We start from the raw sequence: 27526 nt of genomic DNA, 5'->3' as shown, positions 1-27526 counted from the left end.
ATAATATAATATTTTGTGATAAGTTCATTTGACAATCCCTGGAGCTTCCTCAAAGCCTGATACTCCTTTCCTGCCACTGCCTTCAACAGAATAAATGCCTCAAAATGAAAACATGAGGAATAGTCAGATTACTTACTATATAGTTTCAGAAGATTGTAGTATAGCTGGTCTCTATCACATTCAAATAGCTTCTGTGTCAGCTCCACTAATTTTTCTAGAGTTTCAACCTTAAAAATAAGATTAACAGATGGATCTAGATTGTGTAAAGGAAATATTTTATAGTTGACAAATCTTAGTTGAATAATCCTTCAAATTAGCTTTACGCAAAGGGCAAATTAACTTCATTTCAAAAGTTACAGGGCTGAGCACAACAATGTGAATGTACCTAACGTCACTGAACAGTACACTTAAAAATGGATAAAACGATAAATTTTATGTTATATGTGTTTTACCACATAAAAAAAATTTATTTTAAGTTAAAGGGCTAAAGGACTCTTTGGAGGCAAGAACATAACATGAACAATTACCTAGTTGAGGGAACCTCCACAAAGGTGTATTTTGGAGAATTCAAAGATATTTGGGGTGGAGGACTCAGTGAGCATATCCTATATTTATTAATAAGAATACTCCTCTACCCAAACGTTATAGTCCTGTTCCCCTGTGGCTTTTACTTGGCAGGATATGTGTAAAGATATCTGCACTGGAGGAGAGGTAACATAGAAATTCTATTGGGCTCCCATCAAGTGACTCCTCTGGTCACTAAGGACTGAGGCAGATTTAAATTGTCAAGGAGACAAGGTTAGCCTGCTCAAACCAACAACTAGGATAAATCAAGCTAAAATCTTCAGGGCTCAAATTAAAATTTTTAGGGACTCTGCTGCACCTCAGGAACAAAACTTAAGCTATTGCTTATATTTGGAAAACAAACAAAATAACACTGCTTCTTAATAATGCTGTATCTCCTGAAATCCCCAAATGATCATATGACATAAAGGACATTTACTCTCTACTCACAGTTTGAAGTGCTTGAGACCAGAAATTAAACACAAACCTGATTACTTGAAATACATCTATCACAAAACCACTGAAGTCTTGTAGACCGAGCTCTAATGCCTGGAGTCTGTAAAATAAAATAACCAGACAGCACACAAGGTAAGGCTTGAGCTAAACGTTAACTTTACCTCAAAGACACATAGTTTTCCTTCTAATGAATTTGCTGCCTCCTTCCCAAACATACATACTAAAAGAAACCTATAGCTTAATCCTACAGTTATCAAAGACCTGTAGGATTAGATTAGAGCATAAAACGTAACCTATACTTAACCTGTGTCTAGAACATTTGGTTTTTTCAAAATGCTGTCTTGCAGGTCAATTTTCATTCCATAAATTTTTAATCATTAAAATGGCTAAGCTTTCTTTAGTTCAAAAAGAAACCTTGAAATGATGAACTAAATCAACTCCAAAATATGTCAAATTAAATACAAACATATATTTCAGAGATCCCAATAGATTCCATAAGCAAAAATTATTAATAAGTTACAGACTTATTAACAATTGTTAGAACAACAAACTAATGGTTTTTATTTTTAAAAGAAACATGTTTTATAAAATTTAATGCTAAGAGTATTCTAACTACCACAAATAATTGCTTACTATCTAAAACTAAATGTTTAAAGAGCTAAGTACTTAAAACAAGCCAAGTACTTAAAATTAGTTCATAGTCTTAGTTTATTTCAATAATTGAGATGTATGTTACATCCTTAATTAGAAATTACTACGGTTTAGTCAATAACTCTGGCTTCAAAGCAATTATTTTACCATTTTGGATACTGAAATAAAAGACAAACTGCTTCACACATAATTCCAAGGATTTGTCATTCCAACTATAGTATTTTCATCATCTGTAAGAGGGCTTTACCACTAAATACTACATTTCAATCACAGCATTATGAGGAGAAAACTACATGCTCATTAGCCCCGGCTGCTCCAGTCTAGAGGAGGTACCTTGACTGCTTTCTCCACTCAGTTTTGTCGACTAAACCAGGTACCCCTTGAATCTGATCTCTTATTTATAAATCCCCATTATTTTTTATTTCCTAAAACAATATTGTAAAATGTTAAATTAAGAACTGAAGCAGAAACTAACATCTCAGAGCTCTGGTAGAATGACAGAAAAATCAGTAAAGTAGAAGATAAGCGTTCTCATTCTAACCGCAAGTATCCACATTTTGAGATACAAAAAATAAATGTCAAATAAATTAATGGTTGAACTATATTCTCAAATATCATTAATATTTACATTTGCACACAACTTCTACTCAAGGGTTTTCTCACATTATCTGTTTTGTTTCACATGCATTATATTGAAAATGAAACCAACATTAACTGTATACAAAAAGCCCGTGAAAAAATACTAGATAATCCTCTTTAGAACACAGCAAAATGTAAGGACTACAATTCACTCACAACTTTCAATATTATTGCTGATCCAAATGCCAAAGATCTAAATAGCACAACTTGTATGACAAACCCTTCCTTTTCGTGGCTGATTAATCTGCCTGTCACTGACAGGACAGCTGACTTATACGGCAGATATTCCTATGTTTCATTTTGAAATTGAGAACTGTTTTCACATATAAACCTCAATCATCAAAAGAACATCTAGGTCAGATTAACTAAATCTCCTAGGCTTCTGTAATAGTCTACATTTCTGGCTTATCTCTTAACATCTTATTGAATTTTAAACACTACGAGTTGAGAGCAAAAACAGAAAATGTAATAACAACAGGGAGAAGAATAGAATTCTAATTGGGATGTTGAATACAACTTATCAAAAACCAGCTAATGCTTAATTAAAACTCACCTCTAGTTTTTTCTGTTTTTGCTACATATAATTTATTTAATGGACAGTGAGGATAAAATAATTATTTTAATTAAAAACCTGACATGTTTGTTTCCACCTGGGTTACTGTGCTTCAAACCACACTTCGTGCAGCTCCAATTTAGTACTAGGTTCAGTTGTATAAGAAAAAAAAGTAATCCAAAACCAAAAATAATTTCCATTACTTTAATTTCATTACATTACTCTGATGTAAACTTGCTATTATCATAACAGACATCTATGTATACTAGTAAAAATAGATATCAAGTAATTACTACCTTTAATGTGAAAATAAAGGAAGATTCTTCTACTTCAAACTCTATCTCAAGAAAAACCATCTTAAATTTAACTCAAATAGAAACATTTACCTGTTTTGATTTTTCTTACCATTACTGCAGGAAATGGAAAATGGAAAACAAACACACAAACAACCACCCTAGCATCATGTCCTCTAGTCAGTACAGAGGGAGGACAACCCAGTGCATGACAGGGCGGCACAAACAGAAACAAGAACCCTATTATTTATCCCCACAGCTAGGAGAGCAAGGGAGGAAAAAGGGCTCATGGAACTTATTAAACCTTCAATATTTGTCCTTTTCTCTAAAATCTGCAGAGATAGACTTAAAGACCATGTCTAGTAAGGAGGAAAACATGGCTGAGCAAGTCAAACTAACAGTCTCACTATCATAAACTAAACACGATCCATTTACCCAAGTGTTACAGGAGATACTCAGGAAACTAACTCATGGGAAAGAGGGTATGAATTGGCATGAGAACTGACATCTCTTGAAATCTGGGAGGTCAGGGAAAAAAAATCCCTTATGTATATCTGTAAGATTCCCTCTGGCTTATTAAGGAAGGCAAATTAGGATAAAACCCTGAATTTGATCTGGTGAAGAACAAAGGGAAGAGTAACAAAGATTGGGAGATCGCTGTAATCCAAACTTTTGGTCCTATAACACAAAGCCATAAAAAGAAGGGTTTCACCCCCTGACAAGACAGCAAATATACTCTGGCTGCAGCAGGACCGAAGGATAACAGCAGACAAGAAGAGAGGAAAAACTCAAGAAAGTAATTTTGGAGAAAGGGTAAGTTGTTTCGGTGGTTCAGATATTGAGGGGTCAAGAGATCATGGAGGTCATCTTGCAATATAAAAAGGCATCAAATCAATACGTTGTACACCTTAAACTCACACAATGGTACATGTGAATCTTATCTCAATTAAAAAAAGAAAAGAGGGGGCCGGCCCGGTGGCATAGTGGTTAAGCGCGCGCACTCTGCTTTGGTGGCCCAAGGGTGCGCAGGTTCGGATCCCAGGTGCGCACTGGACACACCGCTTGTCAAGCCATGCTGTGGTGGCGTCCCATACAAAGTAGAGGAAGATGGGCACGGATGTCAGCCCAGGGCCAATCTTCCTTGGAAAAAGAGGAGGATTGGCATCGGATGTTAGCTCAGGGCTGGTCTTCCTCACAAAAAAAAAAAGAAGAAAAGAGAAAGAGAGATCATGGAAGTAGGAATGGCGTAGAGGAACCAACAAAAAATGTGAAATCAGGCCCAATTTCAAATTCCATGACCAATACTAACAAACCCAGCTCCACACACACTCCGAACTCAAGTGTCTTTGCCCTGATTACTTCTCAAACTTGTTCTGTGAGGCTCCTATGAAGATGTACAGGAAAATCATTTGAGTGTATAAAAGTGGTACCAATATTAGTTATACTCTTTAGCTTGTAATCTAGATCTGAACCTCAAGGGAAGAGGTTAGAATATGAACTGCTAACTAAGTTTAAGGCAGACATCTTACTATCTTTATTTTTGTACCCCAGGACTTAGCAGTGCCTGGCACATGGCAGGCACTCCATAAGTGATTACTGAACTGCTCAAAGGGCTGAGAATAAAATTAAATAATGTATTTCTTTACGGAAACCTTTAATATGGTTAACATTTCGTATCATTATTTAACTTTTCATACTTGTATGTATCATCTCTCCCTGGACTTAATGTCCAGTCTTAAAACACAAAATGAATTATCCAAACAGTGTTAATTTATTTAAATGACCTACAACACTTCCTTCCTGGGAGGTGACTAAAGTACCTTAAAAGATACTTGACTAAAACAATGAAGCCATTTTTTTGTTCACAAAGAAATACCATCTTATTTTATTATAATTTCTAGCAAAAGGAGTGTGGGACTAGAACTCAGGAGGCCTGGGTTTTAGTCCGAATCTCTGCTACTATGAACCATAAAAGAGGTATCACCTGTAAGCACATAAAATTTCTGTCTTTACATATCAGGGGATTTAAAAACAGTAATGACATTTGACTCACTTCTAAGAAACGATCCTAAGTAAATAATCTGAAAACCAAATATGCCTTTATGTAAAGAATTTTGATGATTACTTATAATAGTGAAAATTTTGCTCAAAGCAGAAATGGGCAAATAAACTTTAGTTCACTTATACAATGGAATGACGTGGCCATTAAAACTAATGCTTAAGCGAGTTTTTAATTACATGCAGGGAAATGCAGAGACAGTGACATGAAAAGGTATTAAATACACTATATCATTCAATTCATTTTAATTATATATAAAAGAAATATGCGTTGAATAAAAGGACAGAAAAACCACAAAGATGACTAGATAAGTAATGAGATTAATAGTGAGTCTTTATATTTGGCATATTTTAAACAATAACATGTGTAAGTTTTACTTGAGTCTATACACAGCGAAAAAAAATCAGATTGGTCATCATGACTGGTAAGACACAATACACTTCACAAAATATATTTACCTGATATTATTATGTAAGGTTGTAAGAATAATTTGTGAACATTTCCCCAACGGCATATTTCATTAGAGATTGTGCCAGAGGAATGCTGGAAGGAACTAGGGAAAGTTAGCCTGCAGAGCATGAGACTGCAGAAGAGAACAAAAGGGATGACTTCAACACAGGAAAGAACATCACATAGAAGGAAGGGAATAAAACTAACATTTATTAAGTGTTTAATAACGTCCCAGACACTCTAGATGTGACCTTAGTAGTGTTATCTGATAGACTCCTAACAGACAGAACAAGGATAAATGATGGAGCACTTTCCTGCCTCAGGGCCTTTGCACAAGCAGTTCTCTCTACCTAAAATGTTTTTGCCTCCACTCTCTATGTGGCTGGCTTCTAATTCATCCTTTAGTTCTCATCCCAAACATCACTTCTTCAGAAAGATCTAGTCTGAAATAGGTCCTTTTTCAGCACTTTTCTCTTACAGCAATTCTTGCATTTTATAGATTCATCTTTTTAAGGTCTATCTCTACGACTAGACTGGAAGATGTGATCAATAATTATCTGCTGAAGGGAGGGAGGGAGAGAAAATTGGTCAAACTGGGAAGCCACTGAAATGTTATCAATTACCTTAGTTAAAGGGCTTCATTCAGGAAGTTTCAGATGAAGAAATCCGCCAATGCCAACTCTAAGGGTTCACGATGGGAGATGCTGTATCCGATCTAAGCCAGAGCTTAGTTTATCTCAAGTTAGAGCTTAGATGATCTCATGCCTCTATTAATTCACCCTACCTTCTGCTAAGGTCATAATCCTTCAATTATTAGATATCATTTAAAATGACTGAGTAGGGCCGGCCCCACGGCTTAGCGGTTAAGTGCATGTGCTCCACTACTGGTGGCCCGGGTTTGGATCCTAGGCGCACACTGACGCACTGCTTCTCCAGCGATGGTGAGGCCGCGTCCCACATACAGCAACTAGAAGGATGTGCAACTATGACATACAACTATCTACTGGGGCTTTAGGGAAAAAAAGGAGGAGGATTGGCAATAGATGTTAGCTCAGAGCCAGTCTTCCTCAGCAAAAAAAAAAAAAAAAAGGATTAGCATGGATGTTAGCTCAGGGCTGATCTTCCTCACATAATAAATAAATAAATAAATAAAATGAAATGACCGAGTAAAGTATCTTAAAAATCACAACCACTATCCTAATTCAGATCCTATTAATCTCACTGCCTCAAACCCCTTTTAATCTATCGTATATACTTCTGCTAGTATAAGTTTCTTTTCAGCACTGCTCACAGTCGATTGTCTTCTGAATGAACTCCAACTTGCTTATTCTGATAATCGAGGGTCTCTGGGAACAATCTACCCTTACAAAATATTTCTCACAAATCTTACACCCAAGGATAAAAGAACTATTTAGAAAATCGGAAAAGAAGTAAAATCATCTTTGTTTGCACGTGATACGATCTTATATATAGAAAATCCTAAAGAGGCCACCAAAAAACTGTTAGAATGAATCAACAGATTCAGGGGGACTGCAGGAGGATACAAAAGCAACATATAGAAATCAGTTTCATTTCTATATAACAATGAAATATCTGAAAAAGAAATAAAGAAAATAATCCCATTCACAATAGTATCAAAAACAATAAAATACTTAATAAATTTAACCAAGGATATGAAAGATCTGTACACAGAAACATAAATAGAAGACATAAATGGAAAGATATTCCATGTTCATGGATTGAAAGAATTAATACTGTTAAAACGTCCATACTACCCAAAGCCATCTATAGATTCAAAGCATCCCTTTCAAAATTCCAAATAGCATCCTAAAATTTGTATGGAACCACAAAAGATCCCAAATAGCCACAGCAATCCTGAAAAAGAAGAACAAAGCTGGAGGTATCATAGTTCCTGATTTTAAACTAGACTACAAAGCTATGGTAATCAAAACAGTATGGTACTAGCATAAAAACAGACACATACGCCAATGGAACAGAACTGAGAGGCCAGAAATAAACGCACGCATATATGGTCAACTAATATTTGCCAAGGGAGCCAAGAATACTCAATGGGAAAAGGATAGTCTCTTTAATAAATGGTGGTGGGAAAACTGGATAATCACATGCAGAAGAATGAAACCGGACCCCTATCTTACATCACTCACAAAAATTAACTTCCAATGGATTAAACACTATAATGTAAGACTTGAAATCATAAAACTCCTAGAAGAAAACACAGTGAAAAAGCTCCTTGCTGTGGGCCTTGGCAACGATTTTTTGGATAAGACATCAAAAGCACTAGCAACAAAAGCAAAAATAAACAAGTGGGACTACATCAAACTAAAAAGCTTCTGCACAGCAAAAGAAACAACCAACAAAATTAAAAGGCAATCAACAGGGGCCGGCCCCGTGGCGTAGCAGTTAAGTTCGTGTACTCTGCTTTGGCAGCCCAGGGTTCGCAGGTTCAGATCCCTGGCTCGGACCAACGCACCACTTGTCAAGTCATGCTGTGGCAGTGTCCCATATAAAGTACAGGAAGACGGGCACGGATGTTAGCCCAGGACCAATCTTTCTCAGCAAAAAACAGGAGGATTGGCAACGCATGTTAGTTCACGGCTAGTCTTTCTTACAAAAAAAAAAGGGGGGGGCAATCAACAGAATGGAAGAAAATATTTGCAAGTCATATAGCTGATAAGTGGTAAACACCCAAAATATATGAGGAATTCATACAACTCAGTAGCAAAACACAAACAATCCAATTAAAAAATGAATAGACATTTTTCCAAAGATGATAATATAAATGACCAGCTCTGGGAAATGCTAATCAAAACCACAAATCACCTCATACCTGTTAGAATGGCTATCATCAAAAAGACAAGAAATAAGTGTTGGTGAGGATGTGGAGAAAAGAAAACTCTGTGTAGTGCTGGTGGGAAGATAAACTGGTTCAGCCACTATGGAAAACAGTATGGTGGTTCCTCAAAAGATTAAAAATAAAACTACCATATGATCCAGGAATCCCACTTCTGGATATATATCCAAAGGAAATGAAATCAGGATCTCAAAGAGATATATGTACTCCCATTTTCACTGCAGCATTATTCACAGTAGCCAAGACACGGAAACAACCCAAGTGTCTGCGTATGGATGAATGGATAAAGAAGGTGTGGTATACTCATACAATGAAATTATTATTCGGCCATGAGAAAGAAAAAAATCCTGCCATTTACAACAACATGGATGGACCTTGAGGGCATTATGCTAAGTGAAATGAGTTGGACAGAGAAAGACAAATACTATATGATAAAACACTTACATGTGGAATCTAAAAAAGCCGAACTCCTAGGAACAGAGAGTAGAATGGTGGTTGCCAGGGGCTGCGGGGTGGGGGAAATGGGGAGATGTTGGTCAAAGGGTACAAACTTTCAGTTATAAGATGAACAGGTTCTGGGGATCTAATGTACAGCATGATTATTACAGTTAACAAACTCTTATATACTTGAAAATTGCTAAGAGAGTAGATAAATGTTCTCACCACAAAAAAAGAAATGGTAATTATGTGAGGTGATAGAGGTGTTAACTAATGCTACTGTGGTAATCATTTTGCAATATATAAGTATATCAAATCAACACAGTTTGTACACCTTAAACTTATACAATGTTATATGTCAATTATATCTCAATAAAGTTGGGGGGAAAAAAGAACTGTCTAGAGACTTCCCTTTTCTACTTCTTTGCTCTACCTCTAATACACTTCCCAACCCCATCAAACTCCCGAATGTTAAAGTACTGCCACAACTATCAAGCCCCACCTCATACCCCATTTTCTCCAAAAAGTCTTGCCTAATTTCCTACACTGGAAGTAAGTTCCATTCTCGAACTCTCAGAACTATTTGTACTTTTCTTACAGCAGTTAACACTTCTCAGTCTTATACAGCAGTTATCTTCACACATTAATCTCAAGTTCAAGGAGCTTCACATTAGCTCCTTGAAGGTTGTTCTTAAGTCTAATTTCACTTTTCTCTCTTACTCTCTTTTTTTGGGAAGAAAATAACACTTTTTCTGAATATAAGAATACCTATGCTTATTATAGAAAACTCAGAAAATATAGAAAAGTATAAAGCAAAATACAGCTATAATTCCACCCTCTTGCAATAATCTACGTGTAGAAATAAAATATAAGACTATGTTAAAATGTATTATACATGATACACGTACACCAACTCATTTTAAAAACAACATGGGTCATATTATACACTGAATCTTGCCTCTTCTTTCTTCATTTAATGTGAGCATCTTTATAACTGGTTTATCTTATTTCCCACAGTGCTTCAAAAACAAAGAAGCTTCATTGTATATTTTGCTTTGGAAATTCAACCCTAGTGAATCTACCCATTGATAAGACATTATTGCATTTTGGGGAATGATAAAAATGTTGCACAGTATTTATAATATTCTTTCATATGCTGATACAGTCCCAGTTTATTAATTTTCATTACTTTTTATATTTTTAATAATCCTTAGAAAAATATAAGAGAGAACTCCAGGTCTTGAATTTTAATAGTGAAAAAAGCAAATTCCCACTTTAACTTCAATTAACCATAAAAAAAAAACAACTGAAAATGTGCTTCAGTATATTCTCATATATTACATACCTTGCTGTCCTACCCTAGGGTACTGCAGGGGTTCTGTAAAGCTATTCTTTATCCTTTAAGCAATTTGTACACATCTAGTATGAAAATTCTGTCATCAGTATACAGTCATTCCTAAATGATTACACTCAATGATGTCATACACTGGCAAAGCTTTAAAGTAATTAACAGGCAGCCTTCTCTTGCCTATTCGTGTGACAAGCATGTACCTTATGCTAAGCATCATACGGTGAATTACGTGAGGTAAAGAAGACAACACAATCCCTACCTTTAAGGGTCAAAGAGAATTAATATTATTACTATCATAATCCAGAAAACATGTAAGCTGCTTTACATACATTCTGTGATTGAAGCTTAAAGAAAGATATTATATTTCCTTTTATAGATGAGGAAGCTTAGAAAGGTTTAGTAACTTGTCCATTATCACACTAGCAAGCAGACGGAAAAAAAAGAACTCACTCTTGGCTCTTCCTATTACGTTTTGCTTATTACATAAAGAGAGGCACACGATTTCCTACTGTAGAACGTCTCACAGCTACTATCTGAAAATGTGAGCTTCATTTCTACTCTGAGGTGCCCTGCTAATACTGATACCATGCATAGAGAGCAGGAGAACTCAACAGGCAGACAGATCCCCTCATTTTCAAATACAGCGTGCACTTTCAATGAAAGAATTTATACCACTTTCTAGAAAACACAAATGAAATACTTGAGCTACAGAAGCACCTGTCCAAGATAGCAAGTCCCACTGCCCTCTAGACAGGAGGATAGATTGAGTTATACGACAGAAAGAGAAGAAAGTTCTGAATTAGTTTCACAGTTCTCCTTTTTCACACTAGACTTTCCTCTTCTCTGAAAAACATCAAGAGAAAGTAATAATTTTCTGGGTTCTATGCCTACATCTTCAATTTCATGATAAGCAGTCATCAATATACAAACAACAAGGCCAAACACCACCTTTGTGTCCTGTCCACCACGGGCTCTTTTGGAAAAAGACATGAAGTGATGCCAAAGTATGATCTGAGAGAATGTGATTATTGATGTATTTATTTTAATTATATTAAATAATTTTTCTTAAAGCAAGGGGTCCATGTTCTGTGGAATGTTTTTTTTGCTGTTGTTTTTTAGTGGACACAGAATCATTTAACAGTAAAATTAATCACAATTTGGACAGACTTTACAGATGCCCTTTGACTTATCAATTTCAGCAAGCAAAATTTCAATCAAGCCTAGATAAAATATATTAATCCTAAATAGGCCAGGTTTGTCACCTACCATTTTCCATAAGCTGCTTACCATAGTAAAAAAAAAAAAAGAGAAAGAAATTTTAAATTAAATGCCAAACAGTTGCAGACAGCACTTGTTTGGCTGATTAACTTGTAGACAAGCATTACAAATAAATCTGAGCATGGTCTGCAGCAAATTAAATTCCACTGCTTTTAAGAACAAAGAATTCCTTGGCAAAGAGGATTAGCAACTTTATACTCAGGAATGCCAGTTTAATTTAATTGTTCCACAATCCAAGATTTAATATGCAAATATCATTTTGATATATAACAGTGAATTTAACAAAGTGAAGAAACAAATTCAATATACAACCAGGCTGCATTTTCTGAACTGTAATTATATACAATAAAGAACTGGCTGAGTTTTTCCCCCCATTATTGGGATTGAATTATATTAACATGAATCAGAACAAGTGTAATTAAAGGTTAAAAATTTTAAACGTATTCTAATTAAGAGTCTAAATAGCTGTAAAATTAGAATACTGTAGCTAAAAATCACACCTCAATGATCTTCTTGGCCTCTTTGTAATTTCCTGTTTGTAGAAAGGCAAAGAAGAGATCATAGAGCATTGTCATTTCACCTTGTTCTTGGCTCACAAAGTCCATTGCTAGAGAGAAAAGAAGCAAATATATTAGAAGAAAAAATATAAAGAAACACATTATCACTTGAAGTTCTGGACAAATACAAGAAAACTCTAAAATAAATATTTAGAATAACAAAGATTATAGCTGTATCAACTAATTTTCTGTCATATTCCTTATCTAACAGCATACATTTATGATATGAAGTACCTAATACTAGCTTCAAAGAGAACTGGTGAGGATAAGGGTAAAAAATCCTCATAAAGGCAGATCACCAAGAAGTAGAGCAAAAAATAATATAGGGAGTTTCAAAATGAACACTTATTAATATCAAGGACATTTATAATACTGAAAATGTACTTGATATTTTTCTTTGCAATTTAAAAGTGTAACAAAGCTTCTCTGGATGTGCTTGCACTCCTGTTCAATTTTCTCTTCACAGCAATGCAGTAAGATTAAAGAAGCAAAAGGGGAAAAAACAAAACAAAACAACTACACCAAGATATTAGAAGGTGACTAACCTTTCTGAATTAGATCAGTCTCGCCTTTCTCTATCAGCTTACACAAGACATCATGTATCCTTGGTAATATTTTATACTTCTTATGGCAGTCAATGGCAACTTCAAGAGCAGCAGGTACGTCATCCCTTGGAAACAATAAAAATATTAACAATGAATAAAATATATCTAATTTAGAGAGATATACAATGACCAGTCAAAATGTACACAACTGAGCTTTATTTAAGGTAAAAAACCACAAAGCCAAAATGGAAAAAAAAAGTAAGAGAAACAATCCTCATATACACAAAAAAAAAGTCCAGAGTACAGACATCATTAGCAGTTCCATTTTCCCTGCTTCATCTTTTATTATTTCGATGGCTACATGGCACTTTTTTTAAGTCCAAATAGATGAAGGCATTCTTTGAGATTATTATAAATAAAATCCAATTTTATATCATAAATTGCCACTAAGAATGCATTATTTCTTAAAACAAGGACTACTATCAAATATTTCTTCCAACTACTGATGTGTTGTCCTCAATAATTCCAGATTTGGAAAACTTTATTAAATGTCCATCAATAGCTATCAAGGAATTTTCAAGCACTTTCAACTTTATCATATTTTTTATACTGCCTCCTCTCCAGGTAAGGAGGAAATAACTTCAGGATATATATATACAGAAACTTATTGTTACTAAAACCAGGATCTTCTTATGGTCAGTGAATTTTAGGAGAACTCTGAGTAAGTTTTTCATTAGACGGTAAACTTTTAAAAATTATTGCCAATTATAAAGTCAAGGTTTCTCTTTCTTATGTGATAATAAATTAAAATAAAAAGATATTTTCATTAAGTCAGAGTTTCTTAAACAAGAGTGTGAAAATATACATTCTTGTGGGTCCTCAAAAACTACTTTTTCCTTTAAAAGGAAAATGACAGTATGAGAAATATGTAAGACCTTGGAAAAGCTACAGAGATTATGTGATCCAATTCTACTTGCCATCTCCTTTATTTTTAACTAGATGAGGAAATTAAGGCATGTAGAGACTGACAGATGAGCCTAAGGCTACTAGGTAAACAGAGGAAGGGGACTGTCATCCGGTCCCTGGACTTCCCACTTTCAGTTGAGTACATCTAATTATACATCATGCTCTATGAAAAGCAGTTGTTTATTTAACCTAACGGGGTGCTACAATTTGGAATAAGAAATTAAAGATTTTTGAAAAGTATGAAATGTATAAAAAAGAGGCATGGCTAGAGACATGCAGCAAAGTACAACTAGTGACAGTTAGTGATAATCTTTGTGGAGACAACACATTTCTCTCACACGCAACAGTTTTCAAAAGGAAGGAAGCTTTTTTTTATTTTCTGCTGAAGCCCTAACATTTCGGTCCGTTATACAAATGTTATTTTGCCCTAGACTGAATTACTATTTTATCTAGATTAAGATTTTAAGCTGTACCAAAAAGTAAAATACCATGAAGAAGCGTTAATTTCATTGCACTAACACTGACACAGTGAAAACGAGCCTATCTTGACAGAACTCTACCTTATCCCCTTACTGAGCCCTGTTTACAGTGCATCTTCTGGCACCCCACAGAGTCATTTGAATTTTTGTCATTTGGGGTGAAGACTAAATTACAGGTTAATTTCAAAATCGCAAGTAGATGTTGCAGGCTAGATTACTGTCATACAAGAGAAATGCTATAGTAGCTACCACATATGATATAAAGCTTTACATAATCAGTATTTTCTCTTGCTTCAGACACACGTTCAGTTATTACCTTTCTACAATTCCATTTCATGGAAAACTACTAAAATATTTTTAAGAGAAAAACTAACACACACTAGTTTTCTTAAAGCAGTATTATTTGCTTTTTCAGATCAATTCTCAAACTACAATAGTATTGTCTCAATTGTATTTCCCCTACATTAGGTCAAAGCTATCAATAAATGAATGAATAATTGTTCTGTCAATCAAAGAGACACGTTAATAGTCTTTGGTCTCCAAATATATACTTCTGAAGATTATACATGCTCAGAACAACAACAGAAAAGACAAGAATAGCAAAATGGAAATAATTTATATATTTGTTAGTAATTTTAAGTACCAATGCTACTGCTCTCAGGTTGCCAAAAAAATGAATTAGAAATCTATAATGAAACATTTTGTACAAAGTGTACTGACAGAAATAAACTGATGACTAGTTGGCTCTTTTTAATCCCTATTACCTACATTCTGATTTGAGGTTGGATCATATCACTGTAAAATAAAGAGATAAAAATGTCCATTCCTCATATAATTGGATGTCATCACTAATCTTTCCTAATAAAGCTTGAAAATTTGAGTGATGGAAATGAAAAAGTACCTAAAATTCACACTGCTATGAAAATAGTTGTATACTCACAGGACTTTCGAATTTCAATTCCAATTGATAAGTACTACATGCAGCTCGGCTGCAGCAACACGATACGTTTCTAAAAGTGGTGATGAAAAGCAGATTATCACAACGGCTGAACTCAAGGACCTTTGGGTTCCCTCTCAGTTCTAATACTCTAATGTGAGGTGCTACAAATTTGAGCTTATTAGGTTCATCAACTCAAATGTTTCACACCAGCAGAGAAAATCATCATGTGAAACTACCACTTTTATTAGGCAGGATAAAATCAGTAAGAGCAGTAAATACCAAAAGGTAAGAGGTAGAAAGTGCTTTATACCCAAAATGTGGGACAACATTTTACCAATTAGTGTACCTCTAGTTTCTGTGACCTAAAATGATTCTGTGATTTCCTTTGTACACTTTAAAACACTAGAACTGATTTAAAACCTTACTCTAAAATAACAATAATCCTTTGAAGAAATCTTGTTGGTAACATTAATTCTGGATTCCTAACTTTGATTCCATGCTTATTTCAGTATATAAGCATAATTCCTAAAGCTTTATATACAACAAATTTTTAAAAGTCCATTCCTGATAGAAATTTAGCCACTGCTTTCACAAACCTCAAATAATACTAAAAGAAAAATCAATTCTATTACATACTATTATCTCTAAAAAAAAAAAAACCCACTGTGATATTTTCAATGACTAGATCCCCCCAAAAAATACTTCAATGAAATACATAACGTAATTTTCATGAATAAAACTACATATGCTAACAAAAGCAATCACTAAAAAATATATTTTTTTTTTTTTTTTGTGAGGAGATCAGCCCTGAGCTAACATCTGCCAATCCTCCTCTTTTTTTTTTTTGCTGAGGAAGACGGCCCTGGGCTAACATCCGTGCCCATCCTCCTCCACTTTATATGGGACACCGCCACAGCATGGCTTACCAAGCAGTGCGTCGGTGCGCGCCCGGGATCCGAACCAGCGAACCCCGGGCCGCCGCAGCGGAGCGCGTGCACTTAACCGCTTGCGCCACCGGGCCGGCCCCACTAAAAAATATTTTGATTGATATAAATTAACTTAATATAAGCTTTACCAAAATTCTGTGAGCCTATGAATAAAGGCAGAACAGAAGAAAGGAAGATTCTATAATTCTGAATTTTAAGAATACGCCTACATATAATAGGCTGAGTCCAGTAAGCAATTTGAACACTTAAAAGAAAGCTTTATTTATTAACTTGGATGGACTCACTTGGACCATATTAAAATTCATTCTAGAATCTCTAATTCACTTTTTAAGGGAACATGACTGTATATAAAACTACTACAAACTGTAATTTTGCATTATTACTTGGAGGAACATCCAAAAAAGGCACGCTTGAAGCTCATATAGCAAATCTGATGTTAGTCTTGGGTTCCTCTTACGAAATTTAAGTATGCTATAATATCACTGACAGAAAAACAAACACTGGACATACATTCATGAGGCATCCACTGATCATAAAAATATCTACCTAAAAGTACCAGGAAACAAAGTACTCCTAACTCAAATTCCTCACTCTATACAACTATAAAATCACAAATTTGTCTCATGTGATCTTGAATTGTTAGAACAAGACCCACCAGTGACAACTATCTATTCACCTACCAGTAGCTTTAAACTTAGTCTCCTTACTTATAATAAGTAACTTTCCAATCCTGAGAGTATACTTAATTTAAACAACAAAAATGACAAATATTGATTCTTAATTGCAATAAGGGACTTAAACATTATGCACAAAGTGTTAGTGAAGTGGCAATTTACCTAAAGGGCTTACTGACTGAAAAGGTCTCAAAATCTGAAATCACTAGAGAAAAGAGGAGCTTTGGGGAAAAAAAATGTTTAAAACAACGGAGGAAAAAAAACACCTCAACACTCTAAAAACAAACTATTCTATAAATCTTCAGCAGATATTCAGTGTGAAGAGAAATCAATTCAGGAGAAACCATCGTCGTCACAAAAATTATTCTGTTAAGAGAACCAGCCCTTGAAAGAGCTAAATGTTTTTTTCTGTTCATCATCTATAAATGAGGAATCTTCAAGGAGACTGGTGTTGCAATTACAACTAATCCTCCCCAAAAAATTAACTGTGTTGAAGGCTTTGTAATTTCCCTAGGTACAATTTAGCTGTCACTTACTTTAAAATTTACTCAAACACGCGTTCCGAACAGCACTAACTTCACATGTCAAGTGCTTTCCAGCCAATTGAGTTTAAACTGGAAGTCGGTGTTAAACAACTGAATGATTAGACAAGATAGCTCATTTCCCTGCTCTTTTGTTCAGAATAAAATGCCACATTTACATTATCAGGCTCAACAGGATTTTCTGACAGAAGGAGAAAAAACCCTACTGAACACTGTCCGTACTAAGCACATGAAGCCTGTCATTTACCAATCATCCTTCAAAAAGCAATAGCCATGAATGTAACTTAATTACGACCCAATGATCCTTGAAGAAAAATCATCTTATCACTGTCCTGTCCCCCTAGGGCAAATGAACTACTTTTGTCCTTTGGCTCTGATGATGCTAAATTCTTAATTGCAATAATGGAGTAAAAGGAGTCAAACCTCCTTAATTTCCTTTCAGCACATAAAGAGTTTTACTCTAGAAAGCAAGCATTCCCATAAATAATAAAAGTATCCAGTACAAATGAAGATGCTAAAATTGAAGGGAAGTGTATACGACAGAATAACCAGCTTTTTAAATAGTGTATTTCCCATTTATATAACATATTAAAGGGTTACAGTGAGTTTAAAAACTTTAGGTTCACCTTACAGAAATCGTGAACTTTATGAAGAACTCAAGATTAACTTAACAGGAGTTCTGGAAGGATTATATATACAAAGTCCACGATTAAATGAAATGCATGTGGGCATATACAGATTATAGCACAAATCAGCACAGAAAAATCCTTAATGGAAAGCAGAAATTAAATCCTTTTTGATCATTTGCACTAAATAATCCAGTTAAACAGCTTCAGATATTTTTCATATGCAACGAAACCAAAATGGAACAGCTAGAAAACAAGTGAATCTGAACCGGCATCATGCAAATTTTTATGCTTTTAAAGCCAATGACCCAGATTTTATTAATTTCATTTCCTTTACCATTGTATAAAGACTAATCAAAAGCTGTTTTAACCTATTTTAAAGTGTTTCTTTCTTCCTTAATATGGAGGATCATCTTCCAGAATCAGGCATGATTTCAATTAAAAAAAAAACATTTTTTTTTTTTAAAAAGTAGTTACAAAAGAAAATGTTTAAAATAACATTCATTTGGACTACATGTAGGCATGTGGCTTATGGAACATGAAAATTTTGTTCAACTCTGCATTTTTCTGTTCAAGTATTATCATTTTGTTAATACAAAAGCAAATTAGTTTACCAACTTTTTAATAATTTTGCTAATTTGTTGTTGTTTTGGATTTCCCTTGGCAAATGAATAAAAACAAAATGTATTATTTTCCATACTCATAAAGCTTTTTATACCCTATCCAAGTAACAAACTGACAAAGTATTAATTTCTCCTGTGTTTTATCCAATGCTGGAAAAGTCAGTTCAAAATTAAGATCTACTGAATCTGAAAGATCATCTTTCTAAGGAATTCAACTTCATGGATTTGTTCCAGAACTACAATATGTGTTAGCCTCTTCAGAGTCTTTGCAATGACATTCCAAAAAGATGCTCGTCTTTGAACGAAAGGATGAAGATTTTGTACCAGGTTCTGAAACGTTTTTCATAATTTTATCTCAAGTTTGAATAAATAAGGCTCATTCTCCAGATGAGCTCATACCTGCTGAGGTCAATTACATGATGTTACTGAAGATTAAATATATTTAATCAAATCAAATACATGTGGACTTTACCGCAGGCTAGCGTAGTTAATCCTAGTACTGCACTTGTCATGATTCTGAATTAGTTATTTTCCATCAGTTGGGGAAAATACAATTGAAAAAATGTTTCAAAGTCAATTTTTTCCTCCAACTTATCCCTGACTAGGAGTGCTACTACTGTCTTCTGCAATTTTATAAACATGAAATTTCCTTTATCTCCTTTTTATTATTCTCATGACTCTAAAACAGTCAACAAACCTTATTATGATAGATGAAACTGAAAGATCTTGTCATGGAGACCACCTCTGCAAGGCAAAGATAGCAAAAAAAAAAAAAAACCTAGGCAAATAAAAATAGAAGGTAATAATTTCTCTATGCATCTGAAAGTACATAGAAATTATAAAAGAAAAGATACTAATTTAGATTTCTCTAGCCCAATTAACAGGGACAGCCAAATTTTACAGAGACATACAAATCTCTGACTATACTGTATAATCAGAAGCACAGAGCATGTTCCAGGTTAACATCTGAATCCCATGCTATTTCCCTTTTCCCTTGGGTAAGCTCTCCTTGGTTCATGAGCCCCATCTGCAGACCTCTTTCAGAAAACTTTTCTCTCCTCTTTCTTCACAGTATTTCTATGTGTAAGATACTTTTCTATCATGGCCTCGTTTTCATTGTTAATGATTTTATTTTTTGCCCAGTAGTGGAGGAGGGCCTAATTCTTCTGGGCACCAGGCCCATTTCTTTCAAATCCCTATGCAGAGGGCTCCACATACAATTTGCAGAGATGGGTCTTTCAAATAATCAAAAAAATTCTAGTAGGAAGCATATTAATTATAGGATTTCTATATAAAGTTGGCTGTGAACATGAGAACTCAGTAACACAGTAATTGTTTGAATCACAATTTCTTTAAAAGGATGTAATGCTGAGATTGTGGAGGTTAAGATTTGGCCAATCATCAAACTGCTTTTTGATTGAATGGCAAAGGAATTATGTCATAAAATATGTATATGTGTGTGTGTGCATATTTATGTATACACATTTTTTAACACAGAACTAGTTAAAAGAGAGGTTTTTTTATTCTCCCTTTTAAATTCAACACTAAACCATTCATTATATTCAATTAACTATACTCCCTAATAAGTAAAGAAAAACTACCATAAATTTGGGAAGAATCTGAGAAGCGTTAAGATATATCTTTTATTTTTTCTCCTGGCATTGATAGGGCAACATCCACACGGAAATCAGAAAATCCCGATCACAAAATATGCAGGTTAAAAACTGCATTAAGCCATGGAAAAGATGACAAAGAAGTAAGATCTAAGAAATTAAAAACAAAAAAAACAGAAAAGAAAAACAAATGCAAAAGGAAAAGATAATAAAGTGTGCTTAATCATCTTACTAAAATGTTTCACTCATTACAAGAGGGTAGGTTGATTTTATGATTTGCATCGCAAATAATACCTTCAATTCGGCACCAACATGAGCATTCCAAAAGCAAAAATTTTCAAACTCCGTAAATCTTTCCCTACCAACAAAATTCATCTTCTTCCCACAAGGCACAGAGACATCTTCTACAATATTTAGCAAAGCTAGCATAACTGTATTGGTACACGCAATTAAAATAAAATACCATATGGAGAAAGGAGCACTGAAGAGATGCTGCTACATTATTACCTGAATAACAGTCATGATGCATCATCAAAAGCCCCAGAGAATCCTTCTTTCTTACATTTATTAATAATTAACTCTTACAAGGCTCAAAAATGAGAAAAACTAGATTCCATTTCATGTAATATCATCACATTCCCCACAAAAAAAATGACCATAGACCATTCCACTGAGAAGTAATCCATAGGACCACAGGGTTGCTGGTGATTTTAAAGGTCACCTAGTCCATATAAGTCCTCTTATTCTGTGGCAAATAACCTCCAAGGCTTCCACGGCACCACAGAGTATTTATGAAGTATAATCCCAAATGATTATTCTCATTCTTTTATGCCAATATTTAAAATTCAAAATTCAATTAACTTACTTTTCCAAATAAAGAGTGACCAATGGGGAACTTATGGTGGTGGATGGTTTCGCTAACCCTAGAGTCACGATGGCTTCATGCAACTGTTTTACTGTTTCAGTTTCACCTCTTAAAGCTGCACCATTTAGGATGTGGAAAAAGGACAAGACTGTTGCATCTTTGATAAGAACATCCTTCTCTTTCATCTCCTTTAGAATGTTAATAGCATCTACAATGAAGTAACACAAAAGACCCTTAGGTAATTTCATGTAGGGAAAACAAACTGCTATTAAAACAGCATTTCAAACCCAGCAGGAATGTAAATTCTAGTGTATAATGCCGATTTCAAGTTAATTACTACTTGCATTTCTAAACGAGACTACAATTATAAATCCACAATAGCATGGTTTTATCATTTCCCTGCAACTTTGACTACAAATTATAGATAGGGACTGTGTGCCCACTCTGCACCACATAACCCTGTATGGTCTGCCCTATAGCTGTAAGATCCTACTAAATGGATGCTTTTATCGTTCAGAGCTAACATCTGCTAAATCACACCATTGTTTCTTCAGCAGATGGCTTGTCAGGAGGCCAGATAATAAAGATGTGTTTACACTGTATATACAGCCAGACTAATGGTCTGATACCGATAGGGCCTGTTTGCTATGTCGATACTAATTAGCCAAGCAGAGCCAATGAAAGCTTTCCAAAAGACTGCATGTTAATACATTAGATTCATTAAGCTTCATTAGGAAGGCAGAAACAAACATTTTAGGATATGGAAAAAGTGCATTTTTATAATGTTGTTCATAATTATTGCACAGACAAAATGTTTTGACCGCTTTACAAAAAGTGATTTTAAAAAGGCAAGCTAATCCTTAAAAAGAGTTTTCTGTGTTAGAAAGGCTTCCTAGGAAAAAATTCAATGTTCAAATCAAATATTTTCTCTATACATTTTTCACTGTAAAAATTTTTTAAAAATCTTCTCTAGGAATAAAAGGAAGAGAGGAAGGCTAAAAAGGAAGTTTCAAAATGAAGCACAATGAGAAAGTTAAGAAACAAGCAAATAGTAAGACTATATTATCAAGTGTAATTAATTATATTAGGCTCACCATTACCTCAACAATGAGAAAATACAAGTATGCACATCAGCTATATAATCAGCTAGGCTTTTCCTGCAAACTTCTAAATAAACACTTACTAAAGTATACATTTTGTTAATGTTATTAAAAGTTAAGACAAAGACTACTGCAAAATTCATGTTCTTAAATAAGGTTATGTTTATAGGTTTTATGTTCAGCCTTCAGACATTCTCAAGCAAAAACAAAGCCATTAGTGCAGGCATATAAGCAAATTGTGCCATAAGTCATGATCTTCAAGCTCAATCCAAACAGCAATGCTAATAAAAACTAGCTACAGAAATGCAAAAAGCAGTGAGCTGTGCAAATGTAAATGACAAGCTTGCCAATCCATTAAAACTAATGGCCTACACTGTCCAAGCAGCTCTGGTTGGATTCACATGCAAATTTGTATGCAAAGTGTTCAAGCACTTTGCAGGACATGATATACCATTAATATCAATTCACATGTTATTCCAGTGGCAAGATACTTGCATCATATATTTCCTTTACGTGTTGAGGCTTACCTTGGAGCTTGCCATGTTTTCCCAATACTTTTACAAGGCCTACATACTTGTTGGTGTCAAGGACAGCAGATGAATCTAAACGGTCACTAAAAATTAAAACCACATTCACGTTAGGTTCAAAGCTGATGAACTATGAAAAGGACTGCAATATCCATTTTATCATTTTTCAAAAACTCATCAGACTGTCTGAGTTGTTATTAACATTGGCTTCAGTTAAGGTTTATTTTTGAAGCCATATATAAACTCACATGTAATTATATTAAAAGTGACATAAGAAGTAAAAGTCTAACACTACATATATATTGCATCACACCATCTGCAAACGATACTAATGAAGGAACTCTTATGCCTCATGCAGTTTAGGTGATTCTAACTTTGTCAGGAACATTGAAATACCCAAAAGACATATTTTTATTTGAGAAATCTATCAGGACTGGGAAACCAAAGATACTTGAGAAATGGACAAAATTTTGTTTACACTACAGTATAGAAAGGGGAATGTGTAACAAGCTGTATAAAATAGTTACCATCATTACTGTTGTGATATGCAGTGGTATAATCAGTGGGAAAAAAACCTTGGCTTTAAGGAATAGAATGTCTTATACTTAAACAAAGACTCCTTGCTGAAAACAGGCCATAATTAACCAACCAGTCTCATACTATGAAATTTCAAAAACACTGACAAAAAAGAACTTTTAAAAATTACATTATATAAGAGAGTAATATTCAATCTACGTGATCCATCAAGGGCTGTATATCAGCATAAATGCTGATGATTTGTTTCAGTGCCAAGGTACTCACAATTCTTGTTTCAGGTTCAATGCATCTTCTGCATTATCATGTCGACAGCACAAATTTATTAAAGCTGCATAGCCACCGACAGCCATGTCCGATTCATATTTTGCTTTCAATTCAAGAGCTTTTTGCATGTTCTAAAATAAGGGATAGAAATGAAAAAGAAAAAAGAAATGAATATAAAAGAAAATGTAAAATTTCTGGTTTTAATGCTCAGAGTGTAGAAAAAGTTAATAGTACTTTAAAAATAAATGGATTCATGTTATTATTAACTTCACCTTGCTGCTTAGTATTTTTATTCACCTTTTAAAAAGCAGGCAAGACACATGTAGGGTTTAAAAGATTTGTTACCTGTAATGCAAAACAGTCCACCATGCCAAATTTGATGTTTTAGCTTTGGTATTGTATTATAAAAAAGACTTCTAGATTAAATATGTACCAAGTCAGCTCCTACTCATAATCCAATTTCCATGCACAGAAATATATATCATTGCAAAGTTCCTCACAGTCTAGTTTAATATCCAAGTAATGTGAAGAAATATTTTAGAATTTAACAGTAGTACCATGTTATAATCTTAAAGTCAATTATATTTTTTCCCCCTAAAAATACAGGCATACGAACAAATCATATTGAACCAGAAACTGAAAAAGTCTAGTGATATACCACAAATTGCAGGCGCACACTAAAATGAACACAAAGTACAGCTGGATGCCTGCTGAAAAAAGGCAAGAGACCCTTTATCTCAGAAAGAGCTTTTTTTCCAGCAGGAAAATGGAATTTCAATCCCTGCATTAACAACCTAGTAATATTTGACTTGCAAATGACTACTGCATGTATCAGTTGCTTGACAATCTAGATATAAGAGACCGGAGCCATGGCTTGAAAGGACATTTGGCATGTATGATAAACCTATCACGGCTGTTACTATCATTCACTTTGCAGATTATCGTAAACAAACTACAGCAACCAGAAAACATGCCATTCAAGGTGTACCTGAAATTAGTTAACCTTTCATTTAATTGCATTCTTCACAGCCATGATGTAAAATAATCATTTGTAAAAATTACAAATATTATATTTGGCTTTGCTTACTTTTAACTATAAAGAATTTTTTACCTTAATAGCATATTTTAAATATTTAAACAAATGTTACCTCTTCTGAACAAAGCATTAAGATGAGTTGCTTTAGGACATCTCCTACAGGTTGATTTTCAGCTTTCAGTTTTTCAAGTGTGGACTCCAAATCAGATGATGTAAGCTGCGTAGTCTACAGAAATGGAAAGAAAAAAGAAAAGAAATTTACTACAGAAAGAAAATGTACCCCTTGTCACTCTTCCCTTTAAACTGACCTTTCCTAAATGTCATAAATGCTATCAAGGATATTAATCTGGGGATCCGTGGATGGACTCCAGGAGTTTATGAAGCTCCTGAGATTGTATGCACATTTCTTTGATATGTTGATTTTTCTGAGATGGGGAATAGCTTTTACCAACTTCTTAGAGGTGTACCATGGCAAAAATATTAGGAACCACTGGTTTTATAAGGACACACTTTAGAATCCTCATTAAATGTAGTTATTATAGCATGTAGAAGCTACCCAAAAAATCTACTTACTTTTCGAGAGTCGATCTTCTCCCTTTCGACCAATATGTTAACATCCTAAAATTAAGATTTAAATTAGAATTAGAAAACACGTGGAAAAATATATTAGCAAATGTCAAAAGCAAATTTTGGAAGTCTCATGTCATTTTACTGCTATTTTTCCATCTTTCCAAAATTTTCCAGAAATTCTGTTCATACTTTATTGACTATTGTAATAAATGTTTTAAACACATTCTTCAATATATAAAAAGTATTTACCAACAATCAATGAAAAGTCTTGTTTTAATGGTTGTCATTTAAATAAACGTGTTTTTGGTCAAAAGCTCCTATTTAAATAAAATTTTAACACGTTTTTATATATAAATTAAGCATTGATTATTATTTCAAACACACCTTAATCAACTCAGGAACATGGTAGCTATCCAGCAGATTACGAATGCCTCTGTAGATATTTTCAGGAATTTTTACATTCTGTGCAAAAGAAAGGGAGGAAAAAAACTCTGAGTTTTAGACAACCAAACCGAAATTTGTCTAACAGAAATTATCTCAGACATAATTTAAGTCTCCAACTCGTGTATGTCATTGAGAAGTGGTCTGGTTATACTTAAAAAGCAGCAATTTCAAATCTAATAGATACATGTCAGCCAGGACAGGCATTATATAGCAAAAAATGAAATGGTACCATCTCCTTCAGCTGATGGAAGTATTGTCTCAAACGCTCCTCCTTGGCCTGTACCTCTGAGTCACTCATGCTGTCAATCAAGTTATAAAGAAAATAGCCAACAGCTTCTGTGGAAAAAAACAAGAGAAAGCATTCCACTAAAATTACTGCGACTGTCATGTTATCAAGATTAATTTATAAGAAATCATTTTGGTGTGAGATGTCACCCTGATGAGAGGCTCTGAAATGGCAACAATGATCACTGAGGCATAGAGATTATGTGGTTTGGGAGCACATATCTAACTGGTGAGTGAAAGGAATATTAATTATTTTCAGACCGAGTGACAGCTTTTCAGTACCGAATCTTACTTCCATCTATTTTTTTCCACCACTCTGTGACAGAAGTGGTCCTGCCCAAGGCCTTACCCCTTTCCTGTCCAAATCACAAGTAGTGAGAATAAATAAATGCCTGTACACATTTCTATACTAATTTTTTTTGTGGGCAATATTTAGGGAAACACATAAAATTAGAAAGGATTATTAAATGTTGAGTATAGAAAGTTAAATAATTTTAATAAGCAGACACAGTAATCCTGCGGAGAGCTGCCTATTAGCCAATGAAAAACCAAGATTAACAAAGATGTTTTGTAACAACAGTAATTTTCCTATGCATTCAAGCATAAAATGTATAGGGCCATGTGTTAATACCTAGGATAGAAATTTTGAACTTTCAAGAAGAGTATCTTCTTACAGAAAACCATATATTCTAGGCCTCATTATATGAAAAACAAAAATTATTAAATGTCAAAATAATGTATTTGGGGTAATAAATTACAGGTAAATGGAAAACAATCCTACAAGACCTCTTTACTATTTTATATGTTTAAAAATTAACTCACCTGCAAAACATTCAAATTACTTAAACACTAAGGATTACTCATTTTTAAGCCTATTTCCATAGGTGCTATAAGAAGCATTTCCTCAATATCTGAAAAGAAAAAGCCTCCCAACTCTGTCTTTAAAGAAATAATTATGATAAAACCAAACACCTCACAGATCTCAAAATGCTGTGGTTATCAATATAAAGATTTATAACCAAATGTTTTCAAATTTCACTTTCATAAAGAAAATGTTTACTCCTGTAATCCTTCTAGCCCATCATTACACAGAATGGATTTGCGGATAAGTTACAATCATCGAAATTGAAACGCTACCCGTTGGTCCTGGAGGCTCCTGGCAATAACGTCCATCCTTATACAACAGTTCTGTTATCTGGTAAGACAGAAAATGCGTGCATTGCAGCAAGAGAAGCAAACAAGAACAAATACAGTCTGAAATTGAATTCTTGAAACAATAAAGCCTCTCCCCAGTAAGGTATTATTCTATATCACAGTAATTCAACACCACCCCCACCTGCCAAGGAGATTGTTTCGTTTTTAAATAATAGGTTTGTCTTTTAAAAACAAAAACAAAACAAACCCATGTTGACGGATAACTGCAATGTTTTATGAAATGTCACTAAGAAAGCCTCTACGCTGATTTGTTTATATATCATTTTAAATGAATGTTATAGATAGGAAATAGCTTATAGGAATTATCAACCAATATTATTTCTTATCATATTGTTTTTGGTCTTGTTGAAATTGGACCAGTTTCCTCCTTGTAAATGAAGTATTACAGAAATAATAAAGTAAAATATCCTGAACCACTAAATAACTTAATTTTTTAGGTTTTCAATGATATTTTTCCAGTCATTTTAATGACATTAAAACAAAAGGGATCAAAAGTTCTAACGTGTTTGTTCTCAGATTCTTATCAACTGACTACACAAACACTAAAAGACATACACAACACTTCAA

At 34.2% G+C, this 27526-nt stretch overlaps 1 protein-coding gene across 1 annotated transcript in view; it reads right to left on the bottom strand.

Annotated features, from left to right (window-relative positions):
- LRPPRC (leucine rich pentatricopeptide repeat containing) overlaps positions 1-27526 on the bottom strand; it is a 103737-nt gene that overhangs the window by 30333 nt on the left and 45878 nt on the right. The window contains exons 16-27 of the mRNA XM_058551329.1: positions 26882-26939; positions 25689-25795; positions 25400-25477; positions 25019-25063; positions 24558-24671; positions 23410-23540; positions 22609-22694; positions 20982-21189; positions 12707-12831; positions 12105-12211; positions 1052-1120; positions 137-227 (exon numbers count right to left, since the gene is read on the bottom strand). Coding sequence (XP_058407312.1) covers positions 137-227; positions 1052-1120; positions 12105-12211; positions 12707-12831; positions 20982-21189; positions 22609-22694; positions 23410-23540; positions 24558-24671; positions 25019-25063; positions 25400-25477; positions 25689-25795; positions 26882-26939 — 1219 coding nt within the window. The remainder of the gene's footprint in view (positions 1-136; positions 228-1051; positions 1121-12104; positions 12212-12706; positions 12832-20981; positions 21190-22608; positions 22695-23409; positions 23541-24557; positions 24672-25018; positions 25064-25399; positions 25478-25688; positions 25796-26881; positions 26940-27526) is intronic.

Source organism: Diceros bicornis, chromosome 12 (genome assembly GCF_020826845.1).
Source record: "Diceros bicornis minor isolate mBicDic1 chromosome 12, mDicBic1.mat.cur, whole genome shotgun sequence".
NCBI classification, from domain to species: domain Eukaryota; kingdom Metazoa; phylum Chordata; class Mammalia; order Perissodactyla; family Rhinocerotidae; genus Diceros; species Diceros bicornis.
This window is presented reverse-complemented; position numbering and strand designations above follow the sequence as displayed.